The sequence below is a fragment of the Eriocheir sinensis genome, unplaced genomic scaffold (assembly GCF_024679095.1).
Source record: "Eriocheir sinensis breed Jianghai 21 unplaced genomic scaffold, ASM2467909v1 Scaffold372, whole genome shotgun sequence".
NCBI lineage: Eukaryota > Metazoa > Arthropoda > Malacostraca > Decapoda > Varunidae > Eriocheir > Eriocheir sinensis.
In genome coordinates, this window is record NW_026111690.1 from 70,887 (window position 1) to 97,890 (window position 27,004).

The window sequence follows — 27,004 nt, forward strand, 5'->3', positions numbered from 1 at the left end:
ATAATAAACCATTTCAACAATAACTACAAATAAATATCGTTATTGTGACCCAGGAAACAGTTTTGGGGATGGAAATTGGGAAACATGAGAAACTGAGTACGACAATCTGGCAACGTTGTTAACAATAGTCCCAGCCATCAGCTGTTCAGTGTTTGTTTACCTCGCGCGGGGGAGAGAGGAAGGGACGCTGTGGCGGACCTACTCCCCCAGTCGTCCCCTCGACACGGCCATCACCCGCCTGAGGATTGGCCACACCCGCCTCAACGCTCACCTGCACCCACACCTTGATGGTGGTCCAGGACCCACATGCCCCACCCACACCCCCTGACACACCACACACCCTCCTCTCCCTTGCACTGCCCGAGATCCCTCACCCACCTCCCAAGCACATAGCTCTCCCCCACATCAGCAGCCACCTCCTAGGCCTCTGCTAACCCCCACCCACCCTCAACCCACCCACAGCCCTTCAAAGTCATGCCTTCCCAAGTCAAGTAGTCACGGGTCACTGGGGCAATCGAGGCAATCCCTCCACACAGAAGACAGAACAAAAAACAGAACGACAAACAAAACCCCACTCCTAGGGGCTGTGGCCCAGGCTCTACCACAGCCCAACCACACCAAAATCCTCGTGCTCCCGGCCTTGTAGCGGTGCCGTGGCGGGGCGTGTAGGCGTTGACATGTAAGCCCCGGTCGTCTACCCTCCGTGCCCTATGGGGTCCGTGGACAGGGCAGGTAGTTTGGGTTAACCGTCCGCTGCAGTTGGCACGGGTTTGGATTTCACTGTTAGCCTAGTATCATATATATAGTTTCATGTCTTTCTCTGTCTCTGTGGTGGATAGTGGAGTGTTTCCCATGTGGTATTGGTGTGCTGGATATCCTCTCCCAAGGTGCAGGACTACATTTTCTTCATTGAATTGTAGCAGCCACTTTTTGTTCCACTCCTGTAGCTTGATGAGGTCTTCTGCTAGTCAATGCACATTCAAGGGGACAAATATACTTTTCCCATTTCATTTCAACAGAGTAAATTTTAATGTAAGTGGAATTTTTCCATGTTGAGAATATGCTAACAGCTCCTCATTTTCATTTTCCATTTCCATCTTGCAGCACTCACGGTCATCGGCACTGCCCATACACTCAGTCCACCCTGGCGGGGACCTCACCAATGACCTCCATGAAAACAGGGTCCCAGACAAGCCAGTTGGTCTGAAGGGTGAGTGTTTCCCTCAGTGTTGTGATTTACATCCTCTGTCCCCTTCAAATTGTCCCTCCTACCTCCTTATCCATCACTTACATTCTTAATTCCCAACAAACAGTATAAACCTAATATATGTGTTGTGCATAGAATTTAGGATAACTTACAGGTACAATACATTTGTATAATTTTGTTTTCATGGTACAAAATATTCATGTTTGGAAGCCATGATAAAACCTTCATAGTGATCATGATGGTGGAGTCACTGTGTTATCTGCAGTGTCTTGTGGTCCATTACAGCCGTGGCGCTGACTGACCACATCAGGGTGTGCTGGCAGCCCCCCGCACAGCACAATGTGCTGCTGTGCGGCTACACCATTGCCTGGGACCGAGGCGTGGCGGACATCTACTCCAAGATCGTGGACAGCAAGCAGCACGGTTACATCATTGATAAGCTGGGTGTGTAAGATGATCATTTGTGACTAATTCTCCATTTTCTGGCCTAGTAGTATGCAGACCTGCAGTGTGATTCTCCACAAGACAGGGATTTTGAATTAGCCACTTCTACATTTGTGTTGAGCCAAGAGAAGGTAAAGATTTTGTTAGCCTGTCAAATGCGATTGGCACGGATTTGCCTTCACTGTTAGTCTGGTAACCTTTCTCTGCCTCTCTGGTGGACAGTGGAGTGTTTCCCATGTGGTATTGGTGTGCTGGATATCCCCTCCCAAGGTGCAGGACTTTACATTTTTCTTCACTGAATTTTAGTAGAAACATTTTGATCCATTTTTATAGCTTGGTGAGGTCTTCTGGTAGGAAATCCACAGTCAATGGGTTAAATGATATCATAGTTAACCATTTATTGAGTCTGGAGTTAACATTACATTCACCCCCCCCCAAAAAAATGATGATGGAGTCCATAACAAGTTTTCATTTAAGCAAAGTAAAGTGAAGGTAGAGATCTTGTTAAGTAGATCATAGTTAAACATTTATTGAGTCTGTTAACATTTCACACACACACACACACACACACACACACACACACACACACACACAGAAAAGTATTTACACACCATCATAAAGTTAGCTCTCCATATTGTGAAGACCCTGGACCATGAGAGCAATTATTGAGGGAAAGGAGGTGGTATTCTGAGTTGCCATTTTCAGACTCATCATCGTTCAGGCTCATTCCTCTGTCTGCCCTGAACTCTCAGATATTTCCTGGGTGGTCATAATGTTAGTCAGGTTATTCATTGGTTATCTGTGGCCTGTTATCTGTCTTTCTACCTGTTGTCTGTTAGTCTATCTTATTTGTTATCTGTTCTGCCCAGTTTAACCCCTTGACTGCGGATTTCCTAGCAGCAGACCTCGCCAAGCTACAGGAATGGAACAAAAAGTGTCCGTGGCTACAGTTCAGTGAAGAAAAGTGTAGTCCTGCACCTTGGGAGGGGATATCCAGCACACCAATACCACATGGGAAACACTCCACTATCCACCACAGACAGCGAGAGAAAGACCTGGGACTATGTTACCAGGCTACAAGTGAAGGCAAAATCCGTGCCAATCGCAGCGGACGGGTTAAGGGTCGTGAAAAAATTGTTGTATTGTTACGATTAGGTCCATAACAAGTTCTCCATCTCCTCAGAACCCAACATGGAGTTTGTGATAAGCCTGCGAGCCTTCAACAACGTGGGTGACGGGCAGCCGGTGTACCAGCAAGTCCGCACCCAGCCTGAGGAGGAGGAGGTGGTGGCACCCACGCTGGACCCGGCGGTGTGGGTGAAGGCCGTGGTGCTGACACCCTTCACCGTGGTGCTGCAGTGGGCGGACACCATGCTGAGCCAGAACCAGGTGATTTATTTATTTATTTTTTTATTATTATTATTTTTTTTTTTTCAAGGGAGGCAACTCAAGGTAAACAAATTAAACAACAATTAAAAGGCCACTAGATGCCGTTCCAAACACAAGCATGAAGAATGGGAGGTCAAAAGAGGTCAGTTTTGGGTAGTGTTGCTGGGCTGCTTCAGGGAGGGCAGTCATCAGCTGGAAAATATATGTTTTATCTCATGTTCTTTGTGCACTGTGTCACGACTTGCCACTTGCATCAACACAGCAGCGGAAAAGTTAGTCATTTGTCAAGGAACTTATTCACCACTTACACATTCTTGTTTCCCTGCACACACTCCCTTATTCGCCTCATATCCACCTCTCCACATCCTTATTCGTAACTTGCATCCTTCTCCCTCCTACAAACAGCCCCTCATTCACCTCATATCCTCCTCTCTATATCCTTATCCATTACTTACTCATACTCTCGTCCCAGCAAACTCCCTTATTCACCTCACGTCCACCTCACACATCCTTATCCATAACTCATGCATCCTCTTTTTCCTGCAAACAGTCCCTTATACACCTCATATCCTCCCTCATACATCCTTATCCTTCACTTACACATCCTCTTTTTCCTGCAAGCACTCCTCACACCCTTCCTATCCTCCTGTCATTCATGTCTCATTTCACAAGCCAGTCCTTCATCCAGTGACCTTTCTCATGTTTTCCTCTGTCCTTGTACCTGACTCCTGTTAATACTGACCTTTGACTCCTGCAGTACAACAGCTGCACCACCTTCTCGTCCTCATCCTCCAGCCGCTACGTCAACGCCACGGATGTGACCTGCCTCATTGACAGCCTCAAGCCATCAACAGTGTGTGAGTTTGCTGTGAAGACCATCAGGGTGAGACCACAGTGCTGGAAGCCTTCGTTCTTCTTTCAGTAAATATTCACTCAGTCCTGCAACACTTCTCAAGGAAATCCTGCACAGCTGAATCCTTGCTGTGATGAGGCACAGAGAAATTATGACTCATAGGGTGAGCTATTATTAGTGTTTGAGATATTGATTTTTTCATTGACCTTTTGCAAATACTTAAAAATGAACCTTACATAATGGTATTAGAAACAGCACAGCAGGGTTGGCAATGATTTAATCAAATGATTAAATCATTGATTTTATTTGTATTTTTTCTGAGTAAAAGTATTCCATAGGTAAAATGATGTGCTCCAAAGATGATAAAGTAAAACAACCTATTCATGTGCAATGATTCATTTATTCTCTTCAAAGTATAAAAAAAAGATTCCTACATTATTATATCCTCCTGCGCTAATGTTGCCAACTTGACATGTTTTTTACTAGGTAAAAAATCAGCCTCCTTTAGTCTTTACTAACTTGGCTGGCAATGTATCATAATAGCAACCAAGGTTTGCAACCAAACCGTAACAGAATAGAAGTAGATATTCTTCTGTATGGTAATAATATAATATTCTGTCATGAAAATGACAACTTCAGGCAACTCTATCTGTCCTAAACCTGCTCCTGTACCAACTACAAACAAGTACTGAACAAGTATGTATCTGGATCCTTGACTGTGCTCAGACTTACAGGCCTAAACTTAAACTTAAAGTAACCTATGGAAACTTATGAATCACTCACCAGGATATATATATATATATATATATATATATATATATATATATATATATATATATATATATATATATATATATATATATATATATATATATATATATATATATATATATATATATATATATATATATATATATATATATATATATATATATATATATATATATATATATATATATATATATATATATAAAATGCATGAGGGGGGAACTTTGAAGTGTTGGTGTGCCAAAATCACACTTTTTCCCACACACTTTTCCCCATCAGGTTTGGCGTGAGTCCCCCTATAGCCTGGTGGCCTCCAACAACCTGCTGGTGGCCTGACCGTCCTGGCCCTCCCTGGCCAGCCGTCCACCACCACCTTCACCCGGCAGCCGCTGCAGCGGAACAATGGGAGGATCACAGGTGAGCTGATGGGTTACCAGGATGGCATCTTCAAATTATAAAAATAAAAAAGAGTCAGTGTGCCAAACCACAGTGATGTACTAGACTACATAGTTAAGGGAACACACCTTCACTGACGTGGAAAAGACCTGGATATATAGTAAATAAACAGTGACTTAGGTCATGGTGGTGGGCCAGGCAGGAAGCAAGAACCATACATCTTGTCAGCCACTATAAATACAATTTGCCTGAGCCACTACCGGGCTGGGGTCATCCAAGAGGCCCCTCCAAAGAGCCTACTGGAGCTATGGGCAGCACTTAACCCAGTAGCTGCAGGGATCATGTTTCTGAAAGGCCACTCTAAACACTGCCTTGGACCAACCATCAGGACCCACCGGGAAGAAGCCTACCGGCGCAATAGGCCGCGACGTAAAAAAGAGAGAGAGAGAGAGAAAATCATCACTCAGGCAAGCCATTTTATAATATATATCAATGCATTTGTGATCAGTTTATGCATCATCTATTTAGGCCCGTCGCTGCTACACGGTAAAGCCACAAATTTTGCCTGTCACTGGTACACGGTTAAAAAAAGATTATTGAGAGAGTAATTTTGTTTGTTCCAGGCTACGCGATATTCCTCACCATGGACCAAACTGTCAGTGACTGGGTGACGGGGGAAGTGACGGGGGACTGGCTCACCCTCACCGTCCATGGACTGACGCCTTCAAGGAAGTATTTGCACAAGATGCACTCTCACAATGTCAAAGGTTTTGGTCCATTCTCCTCCGTGGAAAGCTTCACGACTCTTCCAGGTAAGGAAGTGTTAGTTTTAGGGAGCCGTCATTGCTGTGGTGCATCAGTCACTGTTCTCCCAGTTATGCACATGTTGTGTCCCACCACACTGTCCCTCATCATGGAGCACTCCCTCCCTGAGGCTGACTTGAGGCCCATTACCTGCATGCTGTGTGTTGTGGTGCATCAGTCACTGTTCTCCCAGTTATGCACATGTTGTGTCCCACCACACTGTCTCTCATCATGGAGCACTCCCTCCCTGAGGCTGACCTGAGGCCCATTACCTGCATGCTCTGTGAATGCCACCTCTGGCTCTGTGGGCATGTGGGTAAACCCTGCTTACCAGGTTGTTTATGTAAGACACAATCCTTAGTAAAGAGTGTGCCCAGAAAGTTGGGTTAGAGCAGGTTGATGGATCCTGCTGGGAGGTACATGGTATGGGGAAGGTGCCTGCATGGGGACCTGCACAGAGGAACCCCCAAGAATGGTGTCATAGTTTGGGTGAGGCAGGCTGGCAGAGGCCCCCATTGATTGACTGATTGATTAAGCCAATGTTAAAAATATTATACATTTGCTCCTGTGTTCCAGCTGTTGACAAGAGCATCGGTGAGCCCCCAGGCTGGTGTGTGGAGCGAGAGGCCTGATTGTGCTGGTGATCGCTGGCGTGGCAGGAGCCATGACCAGCTGGGGGCCTTCTTGGCCACCACACTATACTGCCGCGGGTCAAGGCGGAGCCCAGGCCAAGCATTGTGTAAGGTGGCAGGACAGTTTCTTGTTGGTGTGTTTCATCCCATGACTCATTTCAGCAATCCTTTACACTGACTGCTGGAACTTTTTATTCACTTTGTAATATGGAGAACAAGGCTGCAGGGCATAGTCCACAAAGACTTAAGCTTGCCAAGATTAGAGAAAGAAAAAAAAAGGTAAACTTGTTCATAGGAAATGTTCAAGATGGACTTTCATTTTGTGCTATACATAGTTGCAGGTTAACAAGTGACCTCTGTTTGTGATATCTGTGTCTCTTGGTGGAGCAGCTAACACGTGTTTCTAACTTGTGATTGCTTGCAGTGTGCTGGCTGGGAGCTATTTCTTTAAATGAATTCAAATATGCTTTGTTGAACTCAAACCTCATGCCTTTAACATCCATCCTGTTTTGAAGATTTCATGTGCCCTTCCATCTCCCTCTGGTCAGCCCTGCGAGGTACAGCAGCAGCACTCAGTAGTATTTAGCAGCTAGTAAGATGCATCACTTCCTTGCAGTGTTGGCGGCAGCTGCAGTGAGAGCAACAAGCCTGGCGTCCAGCCTCCAGACCTGTGGATCCATCACGGCCACTTGGAGCTGAAGAACTTTGACAAGGGTGAGCGCAGCAACTCCCCCAACCACGCCTCCATCATCCAGCACACAGGTGGGTGTCTTTGTCAGTCATTGAACAGTGTGCAGCTCATGGGAGTCCTGTCATTTGTGTGGTATTTTTTGTAATATTTGGTTGCTGGTGTTTTGTTGCCAGTCACTGCTGCGTTGTAGTGTGCCAGTGACGCCACACACAACCTTACACAACCCACAGACACTCCAGTATGAGAGTCATCACACATTACAGAGTTTCCATCTATCTCTATCCAGAGATAGATTCGCGGTCTTCGCTCTAATTTTCATTCTGTGGAACATCATCTCTCCTCCTCTAAACCTCACCTTCTCTTCCTTACCGAAACACAGGTTTCTGAAGCTACTGACAGCAATCTCTACTCTGTTCCCTCCTACTATCTCTATCCTAAATTTCAATCCAAAGCTGGATGTTGCGCCTACGTGCGCAACGACATCACTTGCTCTCGTGCCCACGACCTTGACTCTTCTGAATTTTCCACCATCTGGTTAAGACTTCACTGTCATTCTATTACTAAATACATCTGTGCTGTTTATCTCTCACCTAACTCTACCAACTATGTAAAATTCTTTGACTATTTGAATTCTAAAGTGGAGCACATCTTGACCTCTCCCTTCGCTGAAATCTCCATCCTAGGAGATTTCAATGTTCCTACCAGCTTTGGCTTTCATCCTCTTTCACTGACCATCCTGGTGAACAAGCCTACAACTTTGCTATCCTCAACGACCTAGAGCAGTTGGTCCAGCACCTACACGTATTCCTGACCGTCTTGGAGATCGGCCCAACATTCTAGACCTCTTCCTTACCTCAAACCCTTCTGCTTATTCTGTCAAACTGTTCTCTCCGTTGGGCTCCTCCGATCACAATCTTATTTCTGCATCCTGTCCTATCGCTCCTGTACATCCTCTGGACCCACCGACGAGGCGATGCTTCTGGCATTTTGCTTCAGCTCGGTGGGACGACCTGAGGATGTGCTTTTCCATTTCCCGTGGAATGATTATTGCTTCCAGGATAGAGACCCTCTGTGTGTGCTCAGCGCATCACAGAGGTGATTGTCTCTGGAATGGAGCATACATTCCTCGTTCTTTCTCTACTCCTCACGCTAAAAAGCCTTGGTTTAATCACGCTTGTTCTCGTGCTGTCAATGATAGAGAGGCAGCTCACAAAAGGTACCAGAGCCTTCAAACTAATGCTAATTATGAACTTTACATTTCTGCCCGAAATCGTGCCAAATCTATTCTCCGACTAACCAAAAATTCTTTCATTAATAGAAAATGTCAAAACCTTGCTTTCTCTAACTCTTCCCGTGACTTCTGGCATCTAGCCAAAAACATCTCCTCCAACTTCACTTCTTCATCTTTCCTCTACTCCTCAGTCCTGACAGCAACACTGCCGTCTCATCTATCTCTAAGGCTGAACTCTTCTCTCAAACTTTTTCTAAAAACTCCACTCTGGACGATTCTGGGCATATTCCTCCTACTCATCCCCCCTCTGACTCCTTTATGCCTGCTTTAAAGATTCTTCAAAATGATGTTTTCTATGCCCTCTCTGGCCTCAATCCTCAGAAGGCTTATGGACCTGATGGAGTGCCTCCTATTGTCCTTAAAACTGTGCCTCCGTGCTGTCACCCTGCCTGGTCAAACGCTTTCGCCTCTGCCTGTCAACATCTACAGTTAATTCTTGCTGGAAGTATGACTTCAAACAGCCTTTACCTACGAATTTTGACCGATACAATCCATCAAAATACCGTCCTATTGCTTTACTTTCTTGTCTATCTAAAGCTTTTGAATCAATCCTTAACCGTAAGATTCAAAAGCACCTTTCCACTTCTGACCTTCTATCTGATCGCCAGTATGGGTTCCGCAAGGGGCGTTCTACTGGTGATCTCCTAACCTTCTTAACTGACTCTTGGTCATCCTCTCTTAGCCGTTTCGGTGAAACTTTTGCTATTGCGCTGGACATATCAAAAGCTTTTGATAGGGTCTGGCACAAATCTTTGCTTTCTAAACTACCCTCCTACGGTTTCTATCCTTCTCTCTGTACCTTTATCTCCAGTTTCCTTTCTGACCGTTCTATTTCTGCCGTGGTAGACGGTCACTGTTCTTCCTAAATCTATTAACAGTGGTGTCCCACAGGGTTCTGTCCTATCCCTATTTTTCTGTTGTTCATTGATGATCTCCTTTCCAAAACGAACTGTCCTATCCATTCCTACGCCGATGATTCCACTCTGCATTATTCAACTTCTTTTAATAGAAGACCCACCCTTCAGGAACTTAACGACTCAAGGCTGGAGGCTGCAGAACGCTTAGCCTCAGACCTTACTATTATTTCCGATTGGGGCAAGAAGAACCTGGTGTCCTTCAACGCCTCAAAACACAGTTTCTCCACCTATCCACTCGACACAATCTTCCAAACAACTATCCCTATTCTTTGACAACACCCAGCTATCACCTTCCTCAACACTAAACATCCTCGGTCTATCCTTAACTCAAAATCTCAACTGGAAACTTCATATCTCATCTCTTACTAAATCAGCTTCCTCGAGGCTGGGCGTTCTGTACCGTCTCCGCCAGTTCTTCTCCCCTGCACAGTTGCTGTCCATATACAGGGGCCTTGTCCGCCCTCGTATGGAGTATGCATCTCATGTGTGGGGGGGCTCCACTCACACAGCTCTTCTGGACAGAGTGGAGGCAAAGGCTCTTCGTCTCATCAGCTCTCCTCCTCATACTGATAGTCTTCTACCTCTTAAATTCCGCCGCAATGTTGCCTCTCTTTCTATCTTCTATCGATATTTCCACGCTGACTGCTCTTCTGAACTTGCTAACTGCATGCCTCCCCCCCTCCCGCGGCCCCGCTGCACTCGACTTTCTACTCATGCTCATCCCTATACTGTCCAAACCCCTTATGCAGAGTTAACCAGCATCTTCACTCTTTCATCCCTCACGCTGGTAAACTCTGGAACAATCTTCCTTCATCTGTATTTCCTCCTGCCTGACTTGAACTCTTTCAAGAGGAGGGTATCAGACACCTCTCCTCCCGAAACTGACTTATCTTTCGGCCACCTCTTTGGATTCTTTTAGGAGTAGCAAGTAGCAGGCTTTTTTTATTAATGTTTACTTTTTTGTGCCCTTGAGCTGTCTCCTTTGCTTTAAAAAAAAAAAAAAAAAAAAAAAAAAAGACACTCCCTCCTTGCCTGCTCAAAGATTTTCAAAGATCTTTCCCCCCTCTCCCTAACGTACTCTTGCACCCTATCCCTCCATTTCACTGGAGGTCGTCCTCTAGCATTCCCTCCCTCAATCTCACTCACATACACCCTTCTGGTCATTCGCTCCATGTGGCCAAACCACTTTAAAGTCTGTCGCCTCACTTCTTCCACCACTCCACGCTTCTTCCCTTCACCCCCGTGACACATTCCAAAACTCTCGTACACTCTTTCATTACTCATTCCATCCATTCTACTCACACCACAAGCACTTCTCAAATAACTCATTTCCACTGCCTGCACTCTAGACCCCTGACTTTCATTCCAGGCCCTCGTTTCTCTTGCATATGTGAGGGTTGGTACTATTATTGTATTTCTCAAATCCCTCTTTACCTCCATGCTCACACTTCTGCCATTCATGATTTGTCTCAAACACCCTACCACCCTTCTTCCTTGCAATGCCCTTTCTCTTGTCACTCTCTCTGCACCACCATGCTTACACATAACTGATCCAAGAGCCGCGGGTCACTCTTCTCAAATGCTCTGAAACCCAGTTCCAGGTTGACCCTGGGCTCATAGAGTCTATACTGTTCTGCACTGTGTCTCAGTGACATGGTGGTGTCCAAATGAAAATCCTGTAGAATATTTCTCAAATATCCAGGTTTACCAAGTGTCATTGCTTGATAAGTCAAGACACATATTTTGTAGACTATGCGTGCCTTGATGGGCAGCCAATGCAAGTCTGAGTGCAGGTGTTATTCTCTCACGGGGGGGCAGACCCTTTATTAGCCTTGCCTTAATGGGCAGCCAATGCAAGTCTGTAAGTGCAGGTGTTATTCTCTCACGGGGGGGCAGACCCTTTATTAGCCTTGCCTTGATGGGCAGCCAATGCAAGTCTGTGAGTGCAGGTGTTATTCTCTCACGGGGGGCAGACCCTTTGTTAGCCTTGCCTTGATGGGCAGCCAATGCAAGTCTGTGAGTGCAGGTGTTATTCTCTCACGGGGGGCAGACCCTTTATTAGCCTTGCCTTAATGGACAGCCAATGCAAGTCTGTGAGTGCAGGTGTTATTCTCTCATGGGGGGCAGACCCTTTGTTAGCCTTGCAGCTCTGTTCATAACAAGTTGTAGTTTCTTCAGCAGATATTTAGGAAGGCCATAATAAAGTGAGTTACAATAATCCAGCTTTCTATTTACATGATTATATATAAGCATCTTCATGGTCTTATCATCCAGGTATTTCTTGACAAATGCAATATTTCTCAGATGGTAGCCTGCAGTTCTCACCACCTGATTGATCTGTTCTTTGAATGATAGAGTGCAGTCAAGTATCACACCTAAATGTTTGACTGACTTTTTTACAGTCCTAGTGTCATCTTTTATCCGAAGAGTGGAAACATCTAGCCTCCTGACATCCTTGTTCTTCCCCACAATCAAGCATTCAGTTTTATCCTCATTCAGCTTCAGTTGCTTAGAATTCATCCATTTCCCGACATCATCCATAATTCTGCTCAGCTTATCTTCAGTGTTTTCCACGTCACTCAGCGACAAATAGAACTGTGTATCATCAGCATACAGTTTAAAGTCAACTTCATGCCTTCTTAGTAAAATGTGAAAGACCAATAGTATAAACACAGAATAAAATTGGACCCAGTACACTTCCCTGAGGGACTCCTCTTTGCAAAAGTTTATGAGTGGAGAACAATTTACCTATTTGCACACAGTAAGTTCTGTTCTCAAGGTAACTCCTCAGATAATCCAGCGCGCCACCCTCAAATCCAATATTCTTGCAATCCCGAAGCAATAGACTGTGCTCCACCGTGTCAAACGCAGCACTCAAGTCTAACAAAATCAGAACACCACACTTGCCTTCATCCATAAGCACAAGCAAGTTGTTTACCACCGAGCAGAGAGTAGTTTCAGTTGAGTAAAGCCTCTTGTAGGCAGATTCATTATCCGGTAAAGCCTGCACCACTAGCAAATGCTCCATTAGCTGATTTAAGATCACATTTTCAAGTATCTTAGATAGAAACGTCAAGTTGGATACTGGTCTAAAGGAACTAAACACTGTGGGTCCAGTTTACCTTTAACGATAGGTTTCACGATCGCCGCTTTCTCACTCTCAGGGAAAGTCTTGTTTTCAATACTAGTGTTAACCATCACAGTCATAATATTTAAGAAATCACTAAAGTCTCCACTCTTAATGATGTCACTTATCGGCAAGGAATCACCATCACAGTACGTCAGGTTCACCTGTGTATGATAGTTTTCACCACAGCCACATCCACTTGTTGAAAGCTTGTTAACTTAATTTCAGGGACTGGAGTTTCCAAAGCGGGTCCACAGTAACCGTCGGCTTTGAAGTTCCGGATAGCTTCCTCACTTTCCTTATTAAAAAGTCAACAAACATGTTAGCCTAGCTAACTAATTTCCTAACCTAACCTAAACTAGCTAAACTAACCTAATCTAACCAAACTAACCTAACCAAACTAACTTAACCTAATCTTTATATATCGCTGTCAGCATTATAAATACTTTTTGGAGTGTATATATGGGGTTAAAATTAATCTAAATAAAGCTACTTCTGGTGAGAAGGGTAAGGCCTCTCACACTTGCGGGCGAGACCCGTGTCCGCGCTTATAATGCGTACGCGAGCCTTCCCGCGTATCCATTCAGACGGCGCGGGTGAAAACTGGCCGCCACCCGCATGGAGGTGGAAGGAGGCAGGAGAAAGACAGGAAAATGTAATGAAAGCCAGGGAAGGCACGGCCATCTGGAGGAAAGGAGAGACAAAAATACAGCTGGAGGAGGAAGGAGATAAAGGAATAAAATTGATAAAATGAAAGACCAAAATTAAGATAGCTGGCAGAGTAAAAGAGAAAATGGGAAAAAGGAGAGAAGGGACCGGGAAGATGAGGAAGTAAACACAAGGGAGAAGAGCATCAAAATTCTTCCTACAAATAAAGTTAAAAATAAAAGTGAAACAGGAAAATGAACGCCGACTACGAAACTTTCCAACTTGCTATCAAGGCATAACACACAGGTCAGGTTAGATTAGTTAATATTTAGTGTTTTAGGTTGTTAGGTAAGGGCAGGCTATTTATTTGTATATTTTTGTTTGGTCCATAGTGCTGGTGGGCTTTCATGATGGGGCCTGTTGGCTGGCCCCAGCCTGTAAGTGGTGCTGGCAAGTGTTTTATAGTGGTGCCATCTTGCCTGGCCCATACTGTCCCCCTGGAGGAGCTCCACTTGATCCTCTTGGGAGAGTGTCCCCATAGTCTGGGTTGACAGGCGGGCACCAGGACAGCATGCGGGTAGTCTTGTGCAATGACTGAACAGTGTCAGCTTGTAGGGGGGGAGGGAACTTGATCCCAGGTCATCCAGCACACTGTGCCCACACACTCTCCACCCAGCCACCGCCTCCCAGACTGAATTTGGTACAGTCATGCCTTGGTGTACGAGCTTAATTCCTTCCGGAATTTGACTCTTAAATCAAAACAAACGCAGACTGTTCTGCTGAAAACCCAAAGATCACACTCTAGAGCACAAACGTGAGCAGGCCTGAGCATGCAGGTGCCGCCTCTGTGAGCGTACAATGTGCACTGAGACCCCGCTCCCATTGTTTTCCGCTCTGGTCCTGCGGTGAACAAAGGGAACGTGTCCTCCACTCGTACAAACAGGATGCTCCTAAACCAGGTCACCACTCCTAAAGCAAGCCATTGTTTGTGATCTTTTTTTGCTAGTAAATCAAAACACTTATGTGTAGGGCACTTGAAAACCAAGGTGTTACTGTACTTACAGACAAACCTTGGGTATTGAACAGTCTTTTTGAACAAATTGGATCACAAACATAATGAACAATGCTCCAGTTTTCTCTCTCGGCCTGGGTTCAGGAACAAGCTAAACGGTAACAGCCTCAGGAATCTGTGAACGCCCACATTTGTGCTTTTTATCTTTTGGTTCTGTCAGTAAGCCGCCGTGACTTCTCTCTCTTTATTTTTACTCCTTCTTCCTATCCCTTACTTCTCTCCTCTTTCCTCCCTTGCTGCACATCACTTTATACTCTAGCTCATCCCTATACAGTCCAAACCCCTTATGCAAGAGTTAACCAGCATCTTCATTCTTTCATCCTTGTGTTGTCCAAACCCCTTATGCAAGAGTTAACCAGGATCTTTATTCTTTCATCCTTGTGCTGGTGAATTCCTGAACATCTTTCCTTGGCCTCTTTCACAAGGAGAGTACCAGGACACCTCTCCTCCCGAGATTGATATTTCTTTTGGCCTCTCTTTTGTTGGAGCAGCGTCTAGCTTGCTTGTTGTTGTTGTTTTTGTCCCTTGCTGTAAAAAAGATGAAAGCAGTTTGCCAGTGGCAGTGTTTCTGAGGCTATGACAAGCCAGACATTGGCATGAGGATTTGGCCAAGAAAATCCCAGACACTGCTAGAGAAGCCTTCATTTGGGGTCAGGCTTGTATCACATTGTGTGTCATGGGAAAGTTGGCTTCACTTTACAAACAGTTCACTTTAACAACAACATTTAGGAGCCAATTGGGTAAAGGTTCCACTGAAGTATTTCTTTTCTGCCCACTTCACACTCTGTGGTGTTTTCTTCTTAAGTTCATATGAGTGTTTGTTTTGAGGCCTCATTGAGTTGTGCCAATGAACAATAACCATAGCACTGCACGGCTTCCTGTACATCAGGTGACCGGGGGGGGGTGGGGGGTGACAGTGAGAGAAGAGGAGATGAGGAGGAGGAAAAGAGAGCAGCATGGAAGAGAGGAACGATTAAGAGAATAAAAATAAAAGTAAAATAATGACGGAAAAATGGAAGAAAAATTAATAGGAAAAAAGAAAGGGAATAAGAGAGAGAGAGAGAGAGACCAACTTTCTATACAACAAAGTGAGGTCATTCCTTGTTGATTTATACCATAGGGTGCTGGCCATCATGTGTTGAAAGATATCCTGAATTTAACCTAACTTAACAAAACCCAGTCACTATATAGGTCTTGACTCAGAAAACTCATCTATGCTTCCTTACTAATGAGACTTTCTATAAAACAAAGGGGGATCATTCTTTGTTGATTTATACCATAAGGTGCTGGCTATCATGTGTTTGAAGATACCCTGAATTTAACCTAACATAATTTAACAAAACCCAATCGCTACGCATCTTGACTCAGAAAACTCATCTATGCTTCCTTACTAATGAGACTTTCTACACAACAAAGTGGGGTTATTCCTGGTGGCAGTTTAACCCTTCTCCTCAACCATGGACTAAAAATACCACTCCTAAATACCTGACTGATCTCCTTCTTTGGCCCAACCATAAATTACCTTACCTTACCTTACCTTACCATACCCTACCTTACCTTACCTTACCTTGCCCTACCTTACCCTACTTCTAATTTTATATTGATTTACATTACAGGAATTAGTAGTGATGTTAGTAAATTTGCAGATGATACCAAGATCGGTAGAGTAATTGAGTCGGATCAGGACGCTAGTATTCTCCAAGGTGAACTTAACAGATTATATGACTGGGCGGATAAATGGCAGATGGAGTTCAATGTAGGGAAGTGCAGTATTCTGAGTGTAGGTAGGAACAACCCCTCACACAACTATTGCTTAAATGACACTCTCATAAGTAGGTCTGGGTGCGAGAGGGATTTAGGGGTCTTAGTGAGCTCTGATCTCCGTCCAAGGGCACAATGCATTCAAGCTAGAAATCGAGCTAATAGGGTACTGGGATTTATTTCAAGGAGCGTAAGCAATAGAAGCCCCGAAGTCTTCCTCAAACTATATTTAGCATTAGTTAGACCTCATCTTGACTATGCGGTTCAGTTCTGGTCACCCTACTATAGAATGGATATCAAAATGTTAGAATCAGTGCAGAGGAGGATGACTAAGATGATTCAGGGGTTGAGAAACTTGGCATACGAGGAAAGACTCAAACAGTTAAACTTGCATTCTCTAGAAAGGCGAAGGGTGCGTGGAGACATGATCGAGGTTTATAAATGGATGAAGGGCTTTAATAAGGGAGACATTCATAAGGTTTTGTTGGTAAGAGAACCGGGTAGGACACGAAGTAACGGGTTTAAACTGGATAAATTCAGATTCAACAGGGACATAGGCAAAAATTGGTTTACTAACAGGGTGGTGGATGAGTGGAATAGGCTTAGCAGTCATGTGGTGAGTGCCAATACAATTGTCACATTCAAAAATAGACTAGATAAATTCATGGACAGCGATATTAGGTGGGGTTAGATACACGGGAACTTAGGGTCAAAGGAGCTGCCTCGTACAGGCCTACCGGCCTCTTGCAGACTCCTGCGTTCTTATGTTCTTATGTTCTTATTATCTAACTTTGCCTTGCCACACCTTAACTTTCCTTAGTTTTTCCATACCTTACCTTACCTTACCTTGCCCTACCTTACCTTACCTTACCTTACCCTACCTTACCTTACCTTACCTTACCTTACCTTACCCTACTTCTAATTTTATATTGGTTTACATTATCTAACTTTGCCTTACCACACCTTAACTTTCCTTAGTTTTTCCATACCTTACCTTACCTGACCCTGCCTTGCTTTACCTTACCTTACCTTGCCCTACCTTACCTTACCTTACCCTACTTCTAATTTTATATTGGTTTACATTATCTAACTTTGCCTTACCACACCTTAACTTTCCTTAGTTTTTCCATACCTTACCTTACCTGACCTGACCCTGCCTTGCTTTACCTTACCTTACCTTACCTTACCTTACCTTACCTTACCTTACCCTACTTCTAATTTTATATTGGTTTACATTATCTAACTTTGCCTTACCACACCTTAACTTTCCTTAGTTTTTCCATACCTTACCTTGCCCTACCTTACCTTACCTTACCCTACCTTACCTTACCTTGCCCTACCTTACCTTACCTTACCTTACCTTACCTTACCCTACTTCTAATTTTATATTGGTTTACATTATCTAACTTTGCCTTACCACACCTTAACTTTCCTTAGTTTTTCCATACCTTACCTTACCTGACCTGACCCTGCCTTGCTTTACCTTACCTTACCTTACCCTACCTTACCTTACCTTGCCCTACCTTACCTTACCTTACCCTACCTTACCTTACCTTACCTTACCTTACCTTACCTTACCCTACCTTACCTTACCTTACCTTACCTTACCTTACCTTACCCTACTTCTAATTTTATATTGGTTTACATTATCTAACTTTGCCTTACCACACCTTAACTTTCCTTAGTTTTTCCATACCTTACCTTACCTTACCTTACCCTACCTTACCTTACCTTACCTTACCCTACCTTACCTTACCTTACCTTACCTTACCTTTACCTTACCTTGTTTACCTTATCTTACCTTTGCTTACACCTTACCTTTCCTTAGTTTTTCCATACCTTACCTTACCTTACCTTTTCTACCTTACCTTACCTTACCTTACCCTTACCCTTTACCTTACCTTTTACCTTACCTTACCTTACCTTTACCCTTACCTTACCTTACCTTTCCTTGCTTTACCTTACCTTACCTTACCTTGCCTACCTTACCCTACCTTACCTTACCTTACCTACCTTACCTTACCTTACTCCTTATACCTTGCCTTACCTTACCTTAACCTTACCTTACCATACCTTTAACCTTACCTGACTTGCTTTTACCTTACCTTACCTTACCTTACCTTACCTTACCCTACCTTACCTTACCTTACCTTACCTTACCTTACCCTACTTCTAATTTTATATTGGTTTACATTATCTAACTTTGCCTTACCACACCTTAACTTTCCTTAGTTTTTCCATACCTTACCTAACCTGACCTGACCCTGCCTTGCTTTACCTTACCTTACCTTGCCCTACCTTACCTTACCTTACCCTACCTTACCTTACCCTACCTTACCCTACCTTACCTTACCCTACCTTACCTTACCTTACCTTACCCTACCTTACCTTACCTTACCCTACTTCTAATTTTATACCTTACATTATCTAACCTTGCCTTACCCTACCTTAAATTTCCTTAGTTTTTCCATACCTTACCTTACCTGACCTGACCCTGCCTTGCTTTACCTTACCTTACCTTACCCTACCTTACCTTACCCTACCTTACCTTACCTTACCCTACCTTACCTTACCCTACCTTACCTTACCTTACCTTACCTTACCCTGCTTCTAATTTTATATTGGTTTACATTATCTAACTTTGCCTTACCACACCTTAACTTTCCTTAGTTTTTCCATACCTTACCTTACCTGACCTGACCTTGCCTTTACCTTACCTTACCTTACCTTACCTTACCTAACCTTACCTGACCTTCCTGTATGTCACATTACCTTCCCTTACCTTACTCCTACCCTGCAATACCATACCTTACCTTACCTTACCTTACCTTCATACTTACTGGCCTTACCTTACCTTTCCCTTCCTTACCTTACCTTACCTTACCTTACCTTACCCTACCTTACCTTGCCCTACCTTATCTTACCTTACCCTACCTTACCTTACCTTACTTCTAATTTTATATTGTTTTACATTATCTAACTTTGCCTTACCACACCTTAACTTTCCTTAGTTTTTCCATACCTTACCTTGCCTTACCTTACCTTACCTTACCTCCTGAGTTGATCCCCTGTGGCCATAAATAAGAAGTATGAGTGTGGCAATCTGTTTATGAAGGTGATTTTTTTTTAGTAAGGGCAAGTTCTGTACAAACCCAGAGCACCAAAACTCTCTCAGTAAGGGGCTGACTATCTGGAGCACTCTGGGTAAGCACAGCAGTGTCCTGGACAGCAGCAGCCAGCCACTCCACCTGGGAAAGGTGTGGCCTGTGGGTTATAAAGCCACCCCTAGCGTACCTGTGTGCTGGGGGAGTACTCCAAGATGGCACGTCACTTTCTTCACAGCCAACACTGACAGCCTACGTCTCATTCCTCCACTCTTATATCATGCTTGCATCAGTGGTTATGACAACTTTAAATATACAGGCTTAAACTCTAATGGCTCTGTGTTTCCGGCAGCTGAAGATCAACAACAAGGAGATGACGGCGCTAGACCAGATGCTTGGGGCACTCCTGGAGGCTCTGCAGGACAAGGCCAAGGAAACAAAGAGTGGCCAGGCTCTGGGACCGAGGCACAGAGAGCCAAGACGGCCGAGGGTTTATCAAGACTGACAACAACGTGACGGTCAAAGTGTTAGAGGTAAGAATCTTACGTGATGAAACATTGTGGAAGCCTTGCCAGAGTATACGGTCCCACAACATGTCCTGTAGCTTCTGAATGAGTGCCTTCAAGCTCTGGTGCTGCTTCCCTTCCTTTGTTATGAGTGTTTCCATACTTACTGCTCAAGATCTTCAACACAAGCTCATCCAGTGGCCTCAACTCTCTAATTCAAGAGTTGTAGTGTATCTAATTCTTCCATTTCTTGAACAACTTGATTTCTGGTATTCTAGCACTTAAGTACTGTTACTAAAAGACCTCTTGAACTATTAAAGTTGATACCCTCTTGGCATCTCCTAGTCTGAAAACTCACAGTCCTTTCTTCCTTCCCACGAGTTAAACTTCTTCAGAATGGGAGTGCCAAAAGTCTTCCAGTCTCCCCTGTGGTACATTATCTCCTCCCAGTCTTCATCACAGTCCTTTCCTCCTTCCCACGAGTTAAACTTCTTCAGAATGGGAGTGCCAAAAGTCTTCCAGTCTCCCCTGTGGTACATTATCTCCTCCCAGTCTTCATCACAGTCCTTTCTTCCTTCCCACGAGTTAAACTTCTTCAGAATGGGAGTGCCAAAAGTCTTCCAGTCTCCCCTGTGGTACATTATCTCCTCCCAGTCTTCATCACAGTCCTTTCTTCCTTCCCATGACTTAAACTTCTTCAGAATGGGAGTGCCAAAAGTCTTCCAGTCTCCCCTGTGGTACATTCCCTCCTCCCAGTCTTCATCACAGTCCTTTCTTCCTTCCCATAACTTAAACTTCTTCAGAATGGGAGTGCCAAAAGTCTTCCAGTCTCCCCTGTGGTACATTCCCTCCTCCCAGTCTTTATCACAGTCCTTTCTTCCTTCATATGACTTAAACTTCTTCAGAATGGGAGTGCCAAAAGTCTTCCAGTCTCCCCTGTGGTACATTCCCTCCTCCCAGTCTTCATCACAGTCCTTTCTTCCTTCCCATGACTTAAACTTCTTCAGAATGGGAGTGCCAAAAGTCTTCCAGTCTCCCCTGTGGTACATTCCCTCCTCCCAGTCTTCATCACAGTCCTTTCCTCCTTCCCATGACTTAAACTTCTTCAGAATGGGAGTGCCAAAAGTCTTCCAGTCTCCCCTGTGGTACATTATCTCCTCCCAGTCTTCATCACAGTCCTTTCCTCCTTCCCATGACTTAAACTTCTTCAGAATGGGAGTGCCAAAAGTCTTCCAGTCTCCCCTGTGGTGCATTCCCTCCTCCCAGTCTTCATCACAGTCCTTTCCTCCTTCCCATGACTTAAACTTCTTCAGAATGGGAGTGCCAAAAGTCTTCCAGTCTCCCCTGTGGTGCATTATCTCCTCCCAGTCTTCATCACAGTCCTTTCTTCCTTCCCATGACTTAAACTTCTTCAGAATGGGAGTGCCAAAAGTCTTCCAGTCTCCCCTGTGGTGCATTATCTCCTCCCAGTCTTCATCACAGTCCTTTCTTCCTTCCCATAACTTAAACTTCTTCAGAATGGGAGTGCCAAAAGTCTTCCAGTCTCCCCTGTGGTACATTATCTCCTCCCAGTCTTCATCACAGTCCTTTCTTCCTTCCCATAACTTAAACTTCTTCAGAATGGGAGTGCCAAAAGTCTTCCAGTCTCCCCTGTGGTACATTATCTCCTCCCAGTCTTCATGAGTGTCACCTTCTGTACAACGTCATGTTTTCCCACAGTACTCACCTCCTGCCATGAAGTGTCAAGGTGCTCGAGAAGGCATCAGTTTTCTTCCTTTTCCTCCTTCTTCTTCTTCCTTCCTCTTACTTCTTCCTTCTTCCTTCCTCTTACTTCTTCCTTCCTCTTCCTTCTTCCTTCTTCTGTCTGTTGTCACTTCCCATGAACACCTTTGGCCATGGTATCGCTTCCGGGTACAAGCAAATGAATTTTTTTCCTGATTTTTCCCTAGTTTTTTTTCATTTATTTCTTTTTTTTTTATCATTTCTTCTTTTCTCTTCATGTTTTTTCTTCATTTTTTTCTGCTTTTGTCTTTTTTTCTTCATGTTTTCTTCTTCATTTTTTCTGCTTTTGTCTTCTTTTTTTCTTCATGTTTTCTTCTTCATTTTTCTTCTTATTCTGCTTTTCCTTTCTATTTTTTCTTCTTACTATTATTCGTGGTCTTTTTTTTATAGTTTTTGTTTCTTCTTCCTTTTCTTCTTCCTTCCTCCTTTTCTTCTTTTTCCAGGAACAACTTTGGCTACACTTAGAAAAGACTGTCACTCCCTACACTTGAACATCCCTAACGCTAAGTAACCCCTCAAGCCTCTCTCCTTCCCACCCCAGCAGCCAGATGGCCCCAGTGGTCTCATTACTGCTGCAAAAGACTCTACTTACACATTCACATCCACAATGACTTAAGTAGTGCCTGAAATCATCCTTTTTTTTTTTCTACAGTGCTTAAGTACTCCTAAAATCCCTCTTCCCCTTCCTGCCTCTTACCTTTCTCTTCTCTTCCCATCCCTTCCCTTCCCTTCCCTTCCCTTCCCTTCCATATCCTTCCCTTCTCTTCCCATTCCCTTTCTGTTACCCTTCCCTTCCATTTCCTCTCCTTCCCTTCCCATCCTTTCCCTTCCCTTCCCTTCCCTTCCCTTCCATATCCTTCCCTTCTCTTCCCATTCCCTTTCTGTTACCCTTCCCTTCCATTTCCTCTCCTTCCCTTCCCACCCTTTCACTTCCTTCCCTTCCTTCCCTTCCTTCCATATCCTTCCCTTCTCTTCCCATTCCTTTCTGTTACCCTTCCTTCCATTTCCTCTCCTTCCCTTCCCATCCTTTTCCTTCCTTCCTTCCATATCCTTCCCTTCCTTCCCCTTCCTTCCATATCCTTCCTTCTCTTCCCATTCCTTTCTGTTACCCTTCCCTTCCATTTCATATCAGTACCTTCCCATCCTTTCACTTCCCTTCCCTTCCATTTTCTTCCCTTCTCTTCCCATTCCCTATGTGTTACCCTTCCCTTCCATTTCCTTTCCTTTCCTTCCCTTCCCATCCTTTCCCATCCCTTCCCTTCCATATCCTTCCCTTCTCTTCCCATTCCCTTTCTGTTACCCTTCCCTTCCATTTCCTCTCCTTCCCTTCCCATCCTTTCACTTCCCTTCCCTTCCATTTTCTTCCCTTCTCTTCCCATTCCCTATGTGTTACCCTTCCCTTCCATTTCCTTTCCTTTCCTTCCCTTCCCATCCTTTCACTTCCCTTCCCTTCGCTTCTCTTCCCTTTTCTGTCCCTTTCCTTTTCCTTCCCTTCCCTTCTTTTTCCATCCCCTCCTTTCCCTTTGATTTCCTTTCCTTTCCCATCATTTCCCTTCCCTTTCCTTACATTCTATTTTCTTTCCCTACCTTTCTCTTCCCATCACTTTCCCTCCCCTCCCTTCTGTTCCCTTCCCTTCGTTACCCTTCCTTTCCCTTACCCATCTTTTTCCCTTCTCTTCCCTTACATTCTATTTTCTTTCCCTACCTTTCTCTTCCCATCACTTCCCCTCCCCTCCCTTCTGTTCCCTTCCCTTCCTTACCCTTCCTTTCCCTTACCCATCCCTTACCCTTCCCAGCCCTTCCCTTCCCTTCCTTACCCCAGTACCCACAGTTACCTAACACCTCAGAGCAAAATAGTATTAACTCCATTTCCACATGCTATTTAGATCTCAATACATATTCATGGATAACCTAACACTGACTGGCCTGGAGGACTGGACTGTGATAGTAATGAATTTATTTAGGTCTCACAAGCTTGTACAAGTAATAGTGATTTAGTCCAGCAGTTACAAGGCTTAGTGGTAGTTAAAACAGTCCTGCCATATGTTTTTTAAGGGCTGGAAGCTTATTTGTTGCTTGTGTGTGAGAGGGAGTTGTCAATGTATTTCTAACAAGCCTATACAAGTAGTAGTGATTGTAGCCCAGCTATCACAAGGCTTAATGGTAGTTAAAACAGTCTTGCTATATGGATTTCAAGGGCTGAGAGGGAGCTTGTTCCTTGCTTGTGGTGTGAGAGAAAGGCTTGTCATTATATTATTTTCAGGTTATTGACGTAGGAGTGAGCTAGTTCAGTGAATACAAGGCTTGGAAATAGTCAATAGGTGTTGCCATAGGGTTTACAAGGGCTGGGAGCTTGTTCCTTGCTTGTGGTGAGAGAAAAAGAAGTCTAGTGAGTTGTGTAAGAAAGGTCAGATGTTTATAAGATATGTTAAGCAAAAAAAGAACACATGAAATATGATGAAATTAATTTATAGTTAATATATCGTTTACTCTAAAAACATATATATATATATATATATATATATATATATATATATATATATATATATATATATATATATATATATATATATATATATATATATATATATATATATATATATATATATATATATATATATATATATATATATATATATATATATATATATATATATATATATATATATATATATATATATATATATATATATATATATATATATATATATATATATATATATATATATATATATATATATATATATATATATATATATATATATATATATATATGTGTGCGTGCATGTGTGTGTGTATGTGTATGTGTGTGTGTGTGTGTGTGTGTATGTATAATTCACCACGGCTTGATCACAAGTTGGACTCACTCTCGCCAGCAGGTACCTTGCCGACATGAGCAAGTGCTCATTATCGTTGATCTCTGGGTACTGCCAAGACCTCACACACCACACACCCCATCCCCCTTGCTCAAGGGGGGACAGTAACCACTCCTAGTCAATGGAAAGAATTCGGCCTAAGCGGGGCTCGAACCGCCGCCTGTTTGGCCGTGAAGCCTTGCAGTGCAGCGCTCTAACCGATTGAGCTACCAAAGTGGTGTGTGTGTGTGTGTGTGTGTGTGTGTGTGTGTGTAGTGGTGGTGTTTTCTAGCTTATTATTTCTATATTTGTTTATTTTTGTTTTTGTAATTGTTATTGTTATTAATATTTTTGTTATTGTTTTTGTTGAGGTTACTATTCCTTTTTCCTTGTTGTGTTTTCTTTCTGCCTGGGCTGGGATGTGAACCCTGGCCTGTGTGTGGACTCAGCCCGGCACGCTGGCCACTGCACGGCATGGCATTTGATGTACCATTGAGGGGCCTTAACCATGTAGCTTAAGGGCCATTTTCCTACTTATACTGGCCTCATGACTTGCTTTGCCTGAATTATAACTGCTGAACAAGATATTGTCATTGTGGGACCATAACTTAGGAGGCCAATTTGCCTCTTACATTATTTTTTGAGCTGTTCTAACTCTGTCTAGCCACACAGTATTACCAGAACAATAAATACTTGACTACCTTCTGGGCACGACATTGTTGGGCATAGCTCAGCTTCTTTTTTTCTCCCCTTCACTGGCAAGTTTTGAAACAGCCTCCTCCTGCCTGTGACTTGACCTACTTCAGGAGCAAGACACCTCCAGGGGAAAGAAATTGAGCCTCTGTCCTGTTTTCTTTTGCTACAGCAGTGCACAGCAGGCTGATTTGTCATCTGTCCTTTTTCTTCCCCATCAACTGCTTGTATAAACATATCTTACAGGCTTGTGTATCCCTTGTTCCACCATGGAGTGGCTTGTAACACCTTTCCCTTCCCTACAGGACTGCCAGAACCATAACAGTACTGCCAGGCTTGTGTATCCCTTGTTCTACCATGGAGGGCTTGTAACACCTTTCCCTTCCCTACAGGACTGCCAGAACCATGACAGGACTGCCAGGCTTGTGTATCCCTTGTTCCTTTTTTTTTTTCTTTTTTTCTTTTTTTTTTTCTTACAACAAAGGAGACAGCTCAAGGGCACAAAAAAAAAAAAACAATAATAAAAAAAAGCCCGCCACTCGCTGCTCCCAAAAAAGAATCAAAAGAGGTGGCCGAAAGAAGTCAATTTCGGGAGGAGAGGTGTCCTGATACCCTCCTCTTGAAAGAGTTCAAGTCGTAGGCAGGAGGAAATACAGATGAAGGAAGATTGTTCCAGAGTTTACCAGCATGAGGGATGAAAGAGTGAAGATGCTGGTTAACTCTTGCATAAGGGGTTCGGACAGTATAGGGATGAGCATCAGTAGAAAGTCATGTGCAGCGGGGCCGCGGGAGGGGGGGAGGCATGCAGTTAGCAAGTTCAGAAGAGCAGTCAGCGTGGAAATATCGATAGAAAGAGGCAACATCGCAACGGAATTTAAGAGGTAGAAGACTTTCAGTAGGAGGAGGAGAGCTGATGACGAAGAGCCTTAGACTCCACTCTGTCCAGAAGAGCTGTGTGTGGTGGAGCCTACCCACACGTGAGATGCATACGCTATATGAGGGCGGATAAGGCCCCTGTAAATGGATAGCAACTGCGCAGGGGAGAAGAACTGGCAGAGACGATACGGAACGCCCAACCTCGAGGAGGCTGATTTAGTGAGAGAGGAGATATGAAGTTTCCAGTTGAAATTTTGAAATAAGGATAGACCGAGGATGTTTAGTGTAGAAGACGGTGACAGCTGAGTGTTGTCGAAGAATAGGGGATAGGTGTTTGGAAGATTGTGTCGAGTTGATAGGTGGAGAAATTGAGTTTTTGAGGCATTGAAGGACACAAGGTTCCTTCTGCCCCAATCGGAAATGATAGCAAGGTCTGAGGTTAAGCGTTCTGCAGCCTCCAGCCTGGAGTTGTGTACCTCTTGTTGAGAGGGTCTTCTATCTACCATGGAGTGGCTTGTAACACCTTTCCCTTCCCTACAGGACTGCCAGAACCATAACAGTACTGCCAGGCTTGTGTATCCCTTGTTCTACCATGGAGTGGCTTGTAACACCTTTCCCTTCCCTACAGGACTGCCAGAACCATAACAGTACTGCCAGGCTTGTGTATCCCTTGTTCTACCATGGAGTGGCTTTTAACACCTTTCCCTTCCCTACAGGACTGCCAGAACCATAACGGTACTGCCGGGAGTGTCATCGGGAAGGCGTGTTCACCTGCCCCACCCCAAGTGTGGCGACAGGAACACAAAGGAACACAAAGGAAGAACAAACAACAGCAGACCTGCTGGTCCTTTCGAGGTTGTTTGTGACAAGCTACACTAACTATCTAATCAAAGGTGGAAGATGAAGGACAGCAAAGGCGAAGGCTCCTCCCCTCCCCCCCATCCCTCCAGCCAAAGCTGGCAGGAAAGGAAAAAGAACCATGCAGCATGGAAAAACTGCATGGAATTTATGTAGGAAAGAGGAAAGAACTACCATTACTGCTACCACTAACCGGGCAATAAAAGCGGACAGGGACACCAGTATTCGAAAGAACTTAACGTTATTACGACAATGAGTAATATCTTAGTTGCTGGTTGGATTCAAAACGCTTGTCTAATCTATTCTTGAAGGCCGTAACTGTTGTACTAT

The 27,004-nt window shown here is 44.0% G+C and overlaps 1 protein-coding gene across 8 annotated transcripts; it reads left to right on the forward strand.

The window, feature by feature from the left end:
* The first annotated feature begins 622 nt into the window (after positions 1 to 622).
* Positions 623 to 26,616, forward strand: LOC126991953 (neogenin-like). Of its 8 annotated transcripts, none has more exons than XR_007745971.1 (7): positions 4,046 to 4,056; positions 4,941 to 5,078; positions 5,681 to 5,869; positions 6,438 to 6,600; positions 7,110 to 7,255; positions 19,457 to 19,637; positions 26,533 to 26,616. XR_007745971.1 is itself a non-coding variant. In XM_050850622.1 (5 exons), the coding sequence occupies exons 4-5, from the start codon at positions 2,843 to 2,845 to the stop codon at positions 3,963 to 3,965; spliced, it is 366 nt and encodes a 121-aa protein (XP_050706579.1). In that variant the 5' UTR covers positions 623 to 679; positions 1,105 to 1,210; positions 1,493 to 1,651; positions 2,835 to 2,842; the 3' UTR covers positions 3,966 to 4,181. The 8 variants fall into 8 exon arrangements, 1 of the variants encoding a protein (XP_050706579.1); XR_007745975.1 differs by lacking the exon at positions 26,533 to 26,616 and adding an exon at positions 26,445 to 26,462; XR_007745974.1 differs by lacking the exon at positions 26,533 to 26,616 and adding an exon at positions 26,357 to 26,374.
* Positions 26,617 to 27,004: the final 388 nt, after the last annotated feature.

What these genes read in the sequence shown, in the direction of transcription:
- LOC126991953 (XM_050850622.1), top strand. Translation starts at nt 2,843, where the DNA reads ATGGAGTTTGTGATAAGCCTGCGAGCCTTCAACAACGTGGGTGACGGG. An exon ending in CCATGCTGAGCCAGAACCAG is followed by an intron (nt 3,041 to 3,797) that starts GTGATTTATTTA and finishes TGACTCCTGCAG; the next exon opens with TACAACAGCTGCACCACCTT.